This window comes from Bidens hawaiensis, unplaced genomic scaffold, assembly GCF_021521415.1.
Source record: "Bidens hawaiensis isolate Kalapana, Puna unplaced genomic scaffold, B.hawaiensis_p1.1 tig00074943_1, whole genome shotgun sequence".
NCBI classification, from domain to species: domain Eukaryota; kingdom Viridiplantae; phylum Streptophyta; class Magnoliopsida; order Asterales; family Asteraceae; genus Bidens; species Bidens hawaiensis.
In genome coordinates this window covers 34,164-44,387 of record NW_027503003.1, presented here as the reverse complement: position 1 = coordinate 44,387, position 10,224 = coordinate 34,164, and the positions used below count along the sequence as shown (strand labels likewise).

Below are 10,224 nucleotides of genomic sequence, written 5' to 3'. Positions count from 1 at the left end.
TTTATGTATTTATTAAAATGTAAACAATTACACACGGGAACAAACATAAATGAATGTAATTAAACAAGTTAGCATATATGAACATAAATGAACGAACAAAACGTGTGTATATGTTCATTTGTTTATTGAATAAAAGAACTTCCTGTCGAACAGTTCGTGAATGTTCGGTTCGTTTACAAGCCTAACAAAAAGTTTATGCTTATTTACATGCAAAACAGAAAGTTTGCTTTATTTGGCGCAAGATAGATAAAGAGCGATAACGAGTAACTAACACGGGCAAATCTATCAGAAACTTATATATCCGTCACAATATATATCTTTATAACCAATAAAAACAAAGAAAAAATGTAACAAGATTTAATCAAAATAGAGTGTTTAGTCAACCTTAACACACTGGGGTTTTTGGTCAAACCCATTTCATAAGTTTTGGCTTCAAGGTTGAAATCTTAAACCACATCCTTTTGACACATAGGACAGTTCTGAAAAAAGATTAATAACCTTAAATTAATGAAAGATGGACTAACAAAACATGTTAAATGTTAAAGATATACAAACATGTTACCTTTTTAAGCTTTAGCCATTTGATGATGCATTTCTTATGATACAAATGAACACAAGGCAATGTGATTATTTGTTTCCCAAATTTGAAATTCTCTTGGCATATCGCGCACCTAAGTTTAATCCACAAATTTATCAGTGAAAAAAAAATATATGAGATCAAAATATTTAAAGATCTTTTCTTTGTCGGGAAACAATTCTTACATTTCTTCATCGTTACTTGAAAACCTTTGAGATGTGTAGATGGAGACCGGTAGCTGGGATATTTGCACCGCTGATAATCCTACGGCCTCCACACCAACTGCTTCGGTTAGGTTTACCGATTCCTACACAAGATGAAATAATATTTTTTGCGTATTGAATAACTGAAAACCGGATATAGCTTAAATAATAAAGCAACCAGGTAATGATAATAACAATATAATAATAACAAAACGTCAATAACTATTATAATATTCAAACTAGGCTTGGCTTCTAAGCGAGCCGAGCTCGAGCCATGGCCGGCTGGGCTCGTGGCTCGGCTTATTAGCGCGGCTCGTTGGCTCGTTTAGATTGAACCTAAATTTTATGAAAAATAAAACTAATACATATATCGTGCCGCTTGATCTTTAAAACATTATAAAAAATGAACAAAAATAAAAAATGTAATGTTATAAAATCTCTAGTTTATAAAGTCTATATAAAATGTACGTGAAAAAATTATATTTTTTTCTTTAATATATCATTATCTGTAAACAAAATTAATGTAAATTAATAAAGAATACTTAAAAAAAGCGCTCGGCTCGAGCTTTAAACCAGTCATATGGGCAGATCTTTGTGTGGGCTAGGCCGGGCCGTGGTCCATCTAGCTTTTTCGGTCAATAGTGTAATTTTTTTGAAAAAAAAAAATAAAATAAAATTATATGTATTGAGTAAGGCCCATCCAAATTATTGTTTAAGTTTCTCTGGCCCACCCATATTATGTGTTCAAGATCCGCCACTGAGTCGATTCGAGCACGAGCTTGATTTTTCGGCTCGATTACAGCCCTACTGTAATAATGACTGATAGGTCAAATTATAGTAACTATACTAGATAATAAACTCGGCTAACAATAAGATTCATCAGTACCTCATAACGCATATTATCAGTATCAACTTCCTCTCGGTTCAAACCCGGACCAGCATTAAACTCCGCTATGAAAAACTCATCAAACTCTTCTCCCAGCTCCTGCAATGATCTAGCAAAGGCTTCATCCATAGCTTCTTGTGAATTTACACTTCCGTCCCTAGACGATTCACCCTCGTCTTCTGAAGAACTTGAGTCATGGATGTGAATGTGACCATCAACATCATCATCATGATCAGGATCAGGATCAGGATCATGAACAACCACCACAACACTGTTTATTTCGTTTTCTTGATACGATGACGATTCACCCTCGTCTTCTGAAGAAGTTGAGTCACAGATGTGAATGTGATCATCATCATCAGAATCATCAACACTCGCAACTCGGTTAGTTCCATTTCTTGGTATGATTCAAACACGCATGCCTGTTCAAGATCAGCTCGTTAAAAGCTTGAATCAAACACGAGCTTAAAAATAAGTTTGTTTACTAAATGAGCCCGGTCCTGAGTTTCACTTTTCGGGCTTGAGCTGGCTCATGAGCGTAAACGAGCCATTATTTATATACCTTTTTTATTCAATTTATTTAATATGTATTTACATAATAATATGTTTATGTAGAATTATGACAAAAATAACAAAATAATATATATTATGTGTCACATAAAATTTATAATTTAAAAAATACAAAAGATATTATAAACGTATATAGATTAATTAACAAAAAATAACTAAGCCAATCTCGAACTTGAAAAGTTACTCACGGGCCGAACTCAAGCTTAAAAAACATAGTTCAAACCGAGCCGACCTCGAGCTTTGAATACAGAGTTCAAACCAAGCCGAGCTCAAGCTTGAAAAAATACTAATGAGCCAAACTCGAGCTTTAAAAACAGTGTTCAAACCGAGCCAAGCTCAATCTCAGACTCTTGGGATAATGTCCAGGGCGTGCTAATGCCTCTTAAATTTTAATTTTTTATTCATTTTAACAAAAAATTGCTTAAATTTAGTTAAGAATAACCTGCTGCAAGACAACTTCTTCATAAGTAAGACCTTCTTCATCTTCAGCCAAAAACTCTTTCAAATTATCCGGTATATCACCCGGCAAATCGCCGTTTAAATGATAATGATCATCAGTGTCTGTCTCTCTACTCATGGATGTTATGCTCAATTTTAACTACAAAAATCATATAATATGTTGAACATAATTTAGGGCTTTAACCAAAAAATATATATATTATATACAATGATTCACAAAAAATAACATCAAGTCCTCTCACAGTAGTCTCACACCATCAAATAATAATAATAATAATGATGATGATGATGATGATCTCTAAGGCCTAAACAATAAACTTACAAATATTTTACAAAGTGCACAAATTTACTGTTATGGGCTTGTTAATTTGATGAGTTTGATTACAAACTATTGTAGACTAAAACAATGAAACAACAAGAAAACAATAAAAGTATGAAGTAAAAGAGTTAGTTTTTAGTTTGTTTACCTTTGATTGGTGAAGATGAAGAAGAAGCAACAAATTATGAATTGTTATTATTATTATGTGAAGGGAAGAGGAAAGAGTGAAGCAGACATTATTAACATAACATTAACATGAGAAGCCACTGTTGACTATTGAGAACATACTGGGACCCACTATACTTTTATGTTTTAAACTATATGGTTTTCTATTTTGTTTTTTAATGACAGAATTACAAATTTTGTCCTTTAAAAAAAGCCAAATTACGGTTCGTGTCCTTTTCTAAGTTTCCTTGCAGGCGGTGTACTTTAAACTTTTTTTTCCTACAAGTTTTGTCCTTTACGCTAACTGGGTTAGAAAAACTCAGTTAAGTATGACATGTGCCAGACATGTGATGGGCATAATTGTAATTTTAATATATCCCTCCTTTCTCTCTTCTTTCTCTCTAAGCCACCACCATCACCATAAATTCCGGCCACCATACGAGTAGCTGGTTAAAACTAAATTAAACAAAACCAACCCTTCAAACCTATATCTATTTAGAGATTGAAACCGGCACACCCAAAGAACGATCGGGTTGGCGTTAATCGCACAATGAAAACGACCAACGAGTCTCTAATGTGGATCTATGATGCCATCGAATCCCAATTGAAATCAAAACTTACAAGACACTGTTGATTTCGATCAATCTAATCTTCGGATCTGCAACTCAGGTGCTATGCCCATGATGAATAGATATAATTTGTGGTGGTTTTGGAGCCTTGACGATAGTGGTTGTAAGCCTGTGAAGGCCGGGCGGTGGCGACTGAGATGTTCTCGGGAAAGCTTGGTTTCATATAAAAAGGGCAGCTTGGTAATTTTAAATCAAACTGGGATATATGTATTAAATTTTATGTTTGGGGGAATATGTAATTGATCAAGTTGGTGGTTGTAGGGTGTGTTCAATTTAAGAACCCTAGGCGGCGGCCATCTGCTGATGGCAGTGCTCCGGTGTGGGGAAGTTCGCCGTCGTCGTCGATTGTTGCCGGGGTGGTAGTTTGGTGGTGGAACTTTCTGAGGGCGCTTCTAGCATTATTGTTCGAATGGGTTATAGTGTTCATGAATTTGGTTGGTAGCAGCTTCAATTTTGTAATCTTATTTATAACCTAATATTGTCAATTTGATGATTTATGCAAAGCATGAGGCCCAATTCAATACAGAAAATATGGGGGTTACAGTTATCCAGGTAGCCCTCTCTCATTTTACAGTTTGTTGACCACCGATTTCGGTTGAAGAATCATTAATATTAATCTTGAAAAGAAAAGCTGCCGGAAAGTGTGAACGGAAAGTGTGGTGGCGGTTTGTGAGATGGAGAGGAGGTGGTGGTGGTGGGTTGAATGGAATCTGCAACGAGGTGGCCGGAATTTATGGTGGCCGGAATTTATGGTGATGGTGGTGGCTTAGAGAGAAAGAAGAGAGAAAGGAGGGATATATTAAAATTACAATTATGCCCATCACATGTCTGGCACATGTCATACTTAACTGAGTTTTTCTAACCCAGTTAGCGTAAAGGACAAAACTTGTAGGAAAAAAAAGTTTAAAGTACACCGCCTGCAAGGAAACTTAGAAAAGGACACGAACCGTAATTTGGCTTTTTTTAAAGGACAAAATTTGTAATTCTGTCTTTTTTAATAGAAAAAAGGTGTATCACACAATTACCAGTGGTTTTAGATCAACTAATCATATAACGATAAAAAAGATACATGTTTAAGCTAAAGATTTTTGTGTGTACGGATTATATATCTAAGCTGTATGTTATTCTTTAATTCATAAATAACTTACTAGTTATTACTATACTTTGTTAAAGACTAATAATTAATAATTGAGTGAAGTGCGGTTTTCATTCATGTTATGTGTTCAAATATGCAGTTTTAGTCAAATAGTTTCAAATTTGTGATTTTAGTCCCTATGATTTCGTTTCACTTGCAACTAAACCCGAATTCACTAATCTAGTTAGGAATGGTCACTAATCCCGTTAAGTTGACCGTATAGAATTTACACAAAAGAAACCCTAAATAGAATTTTGAAATTTTAATACCTTTTCATATCATAAATCAAAATATTGAATTCTAGTGGACCAATCAATAAAAGGTTTTTCTCTAAGCTGCTTGTGAAATTTAATATTTTTTATTTTATAGTTTTGTGAATTTTATTTTTATTATAATTGGGTGGTCATTGGTATGAAATAAAACAATTCCATTCAGTTTATATCTTTATTGGTGGATGTATTGTTGTCTAGCTCCTTACTAGTTTGTGAATAAAATTTTTGTTGGTCTTTCAAAAACAAAATGTACTAATAGATGTATATACATATCAATAGTTTTAGCCTCCATGCGAGTACTCATTTTAATTTCACCACTTGGGTTATCTCGCATAAGACAGCTAAAGGTTTCTAGAACTCAAATAGTTTCTACGATAAATTTCAGTGTTTTAAATTTATAAATTGTGGTTAAAGAAAAGTACAACTTTGGAGGAGGATGAAAGTAAGATTTGATTAAAATGTCGGTGTATGAACAATATACATAAATCCTACAACTTTAAAAAATAAGAATCAATTATAATCTTCATTCTTCCATGCAGTGGCGGAACCAGAAATCTTTTACGGGAGGGTCATCATAAACATGTTTGTGTATTATTTCAGTCATCCAAGAACAGAAAAATAAGCTTAAATGGGAACTAAAAGTTCTTTAAACTTTTGTATGCAGTAGTTGTACAGAATAGAGTCATAGAATTGCTTTTATTAGTTGGATTGAAATAATAAATAAATAAATTTATATTAACCGAGAGATAAGTACCATAATACCCTTGTCTTCCCTAAATAACCCCTCTCCACTTTGTCTTCTTCAAAAATTCTAGGTGAACTCAAATTTTTTTCATTTTTCTTTGTTTAGTATAGCTATTATACGATTTAACTACCCTAAACTAGCAACATCAAGGGTCAAAATACACAGATCTAGTAAATGGATGATATCTCGTGTAAGTAATACTTGGGTGGCCGGATGATCAATGGACCCTCCTAACCCCGTGTAGTTCCGTCCCTGCTTCCATGATTAAGTAATCTTATCATATTTAGGCCTATGCATAAAGCCCAGCCCAACTGATAAGAAAACTACATTTTAAACAACTTTTTGACTCTTGTCTTATCACTTATGGTCAGATTTTTTTTTATTTTACCGATTTGTTTTCTAATTAATCTCTTGGTGGATCATCTTCTTATTTTAATAGTAGGATAAGTAATTATAAAACAAAAGAAAAATATTTAAAAAAATGATTTGTTGTTATTGATATATTTGGACCATGCTAGTGTTCTTCCATGCACCACACGTTATACTAAAAATGTTATGTTAGAAGAAAAATGTGAAGTTGTCTAGCACAAGAACAACATTCGCAACCTTCACCTAAAGAATTTCAATATGATGATACAAGAGTACCAAGTTTTAACCTGACTAGAACTCGGTCCTAATTGTAATCCGTTCATGTTGGTTGAAAATAGGTGTTTTCTTTAGAAGAGATACGAGATCAAAACGGTATCTTTTATTATTTATTTGGATTTCAGTTTCCTATCTTATCTTATTTGTTTAGTAGTTTATCTTTTCCTTTATTTAGTATAAAAATACTGAAGAAACACTAAGTGACCCCCGGGCAGATTATAGGTAATCTGGGGGCTAAGTAATGTTTCCCACGAAGGTTAGGTCCAGCAGAGTAAGTTGTACTTCAGGGAACCTGCAAAACAGACACCGTAAGCTCGTCACTGAGAAGGGGGGGGTTCCTCCTTGTGACCACCCTCCGGCGTGAGAATCAGTCTATATTGCTCTTTGAATATAAAAGTATATGAATACTATTAGGGCAGTTATCAAGTAAATTATACGAGATAGTAGATGATGAAATGATAATACCATTTGCTGTCTTTTATAGCCGAAGGTGGGTATCCAAGGGGTTTAGCCGGCCCAACACGCTACCAACTGTAACCTATGCACGTGCCTTGCCTGTGAGTGGTGGACAGGTAGCGTCTGACATAGAGCAGGCGTGCCGTGCACTCTTCGTCTTCTACCAACTGCAGGCTAGGCACGTGCTCTGGCAGGAGTTGGTGAGCAGGCGGCGGCTATTGGTCACAGTGCAGTGGCGTGCTGTCTGCCACGCTGCTGTCAGTGAGCTGTCGCATTCTTGGTCAGATCTTTTGTCTTTACCTCGTCAGGTATCACGCAAAAGATCCTCCATACGGACTGGCCCATTTTGGCGGGAGTTTTCCCCCTCCCGCCTTTGCTCATTCTTTCAGGTGACACTGAATATTTGTAAGTGTTAAGCCTTATGCGTGTAGCTATGCTGTGCGGGTAGCCTTCCCTGATGGCTTGTATCCGCAACTGCGGGAACAGGCGGGTTACTTTACCATTGGGAGGCTTTTCCCTGCGTATGCAGCTTGCATACTGCGCGTAGGCTTCTCTGAGCATGGTGGGTCCTGCGGGAGTAGATGGTCTTTGCGCAGACATCCCTGTTCAAGGTGAGTCATGCGGGACCAACTGAGCCCTGCTGGGACCTACCTCTTCAAGTCCCCCCAGTCCAATGTTCTTCTCATGAATGTCTAATAAAGTGAGGTGAACTTTTGGACTTAAGCAAAGGGTTTTGAAAAGGGGTTTTTGTAAGGTTTTCCATGGGGGTTCTTCCCGCGGAAGTCCTTGTCACTTGCAGAAATTCCCGAGTTTCCTGCTTGGTCTTTGGGTATGATGCGGGTAGGTCTGTAACCTCCTCGCAAGTCAGGAGCACTGAGTCTTAGTTGTGCGGATTCTCCCTGTGGTTCTGGTAGGTTTTGAACATAGTGATCAATTATGTTTAAACCACCAATTCCATCTTGGAGCCTCAAACAACGTAGTACTCGATGTTCCCGCTATGCGGGGATGCTATTTCCGCTTCCGCAAGCATTGCCCAGAAGATCCTTCTTGGTTTCAATTCTCAGCGGGTGCTAGGTATGTGAAGGGTTTTGCCTTTACACTGTACCCGCACCCGTCTTACGGTTACTTTACTTCCAAGGTATTCCTGGCGTCCATTCCCTGCGGGTGCTAGGTATGTGAAGGGTTTTGCCTTTACACTGTACCCGCACCCGTCTTATGGTTACTTGGTTGCCAAATATTTTGGCTTCAATTCCCTGCGGGTGTTAGGTATGTGAAGGGTTTTGCCTTTACACTGTACCCACACCCGGCTTATGGTTACTTGTTTGCCAAGGTAAGGGGTATTTTCCCGCTTATTTTTTTTGAACCTTAAGTCTTCAAATTTTTAAATTTTGAAATTTGAAGGGTTGGTGGATGGATAACAACCCAATACCTCAAACGTCGTGCGACGGTTTCTTCTGACTGTGTCAGGACGTGCCAGAAGTTATGGCGACATGACATTATGTGGTCATTCCAGTTGCTTTTTCAGGCGCGTGGGCACGGGATTTCGGGCGCGTGGCCGCGAAATCTCTGGCACACGTCCTTTTGACAGCTGTTGCCAGTTTGTTTTTGCCACGCGTCATAGTGTCATTGCACCTTTGCTTTCTCTTTCTTCCGTATTAAATGCATCGCATTAATTGCGATTACTATATAAAGGGGGAGAAGGTTATTTGCAATTCACACTTTCCACTTTCATCTCTTCTTCTCAAGTAATTTCCGGCGAATTTCTTTTTCAGTAAAGCATTATTCCGAAATCTCTTCTTTCTTCCACCATGTCTTCTCACGATGCTGATGACCAGAAGACTGCTGGTGAATGCCAGTGTTCTCTTCCTGCCGAGCTGTACCAGTATATCGTCAGGAAGTTCATGCTCGAGTCTCTCGAGCCTGAGTTTCCTGAGCCCCACCATACTGTGTACGATGCCCCAAGTGGCAAGATCGGGGTTTATGCTGCATTCTTTGTCTATGGGAACCTTAGGTTTCCGTTGACAAAGTTTGTGTACCGTGTCCTAGAGAGGCACGGTGTGCACTTGACAGAGGTGCACCCCATGGCTATTGCCAAGGTCCGGCACTTTGAGTGGGTGTGCCGGATACTGGGCCTTGAGCCCCTCGTTGACCGCCTGATGACCTTCTATACTTGGAGGTGCATCCAAGGGTGGTACACTCTTACAACCCGTATCAAGGGTTTAAAGATTTGTGCCACCGAGCGGAGTCTTCGCTCATGGAGGAGAGAGTTCTTCTTCATATCCGCTCGAGCCATCCCCATTGCCATGAAGTTCAAGAATGGCCAGCCGCTTCCGAACCTTCCCGCCATCAACTACGAGGAGGCGGAATGGTTCGCGAAGATATCCCGGGTCCAGTCCCCGGTTTTCCGTTTTCCAGAGTCGGCGATGGTGATGCTGGGGATGAGCCGGGTGTGGAAGGCGGCGAATGCGGATAAGGTTCCGATCGTCCTTGAATATGGTTCGAACTCTACCCCTTATGGTATGTCTTGTTTCTTTTTGCTGACTACGATTTTTTCTAACTTTCTTGTTGATTTCAGAGGGTAACGATCTTCAATCGCTCCTGAATCCGCGGGAGGAAGATGGTCCTGCGCGGATGGGTACTCGTGCTCTGGACGAGAACGAGTTGCCCATCTTAGAGCAGACTGCGGGTCGGTTCGTGGAGGTTTACCCGCCAGGCCAAGAGATCCTGAGCCACCGACGGCCAGGTAAGCCTATCTTCTACCCTGATCCTCTCAATGCTGTGCCTGCTGCTGGAGTTCATGACATTTCTTCTTCTGAGGAATCCGCAGAAGGTCCTCCGCTGGTGCGGAAGAAAAAGGCTGCCGTCGGGAAAGGCAAGGAGAAGGTGGCCTCTACGGCCGACCCGGTAGTCCTATCTGACTCGGAGTCAGATAATGCAGAGGTGGCGGGGAAGCCCGGTGGTGAAGAGACCACCGTTCCGGAGGCTGCAGGTGTTACCTCCGGGGAGGCAGCGACGACGACGGTTACCGGTGTTAAGAGGCCGGCTCCATCGGGTTCGCCCCCGCTCGTCCGTGCGTTCAAGCTCAAGAGACCCCGTAAGTACCCCCATAATTCTTGTCTAGATTTGTTCCGAATAAATTTTTCTAACACTTTTGCTCGTGCAG

General features: G+C 39.1%; 1 protein-coding gene across 1 annotated transcript; it reads right to left on the bottom strand.

Annotated features, from left to right (window-relative positions):
- Positions 1 to 398: 398 nt before the first annotated feature.
- On the bottom strand, positions 399 to 3,279 carry LOC143606469 (E3 ubiquitin-protein ligase BIG BROTHER-like). The gene is made up of 6 exons (XM_077082233.1): positions 3,163 to 3,279; positions 2,679 to 2,834; positions 1,667 to 2,088; positions 763 to 884; positions 563 to 671; positions 399 to 479 (listed from the first exon to the last, which is right to left on the bottom strand). The coding sequence occupies exons 3-6, from the start codon at positions 1,793 to 1,795 to the stop codon at positions 447 to 449; spliced, it is 393 nt and encodes a 130-aa protein (XP_076938348.1). The 5' UTR covers positions 1,796 to 2,088; positions 2,679 to 2,834; positions 3,163 to 3,279; the 3' UTR covers positions 399 to 446.
- Positions 3,280 to 10,224: the final 6,945 nt, after the last annotated feature.

Excerpts from the sequence above, each read along its gene's own strand:
- LOC143606469 (XM_077082233.1), bottom strand. The coding sequence starts at position 1,795 with ATGGATGAAGCCTTTGCTAGATCATTGCAGGAGCTGGGAGAAGAGTTT. Across the intron at positions 885-1,666 it reads CTGATAATATGCGTTATGAG|GAATCGGTAAACCTAACCGA; the intron begins GTACTGATGAAT and ends CATCTTGTGTAG. Across the intron at positions 672-762 it reads TCAAGTAACGATGAAGAAAT|GTGCGCGATATGCCAAGAGA; the intron begins GTAAGAATTGTT and ends GATTAAACTTAG.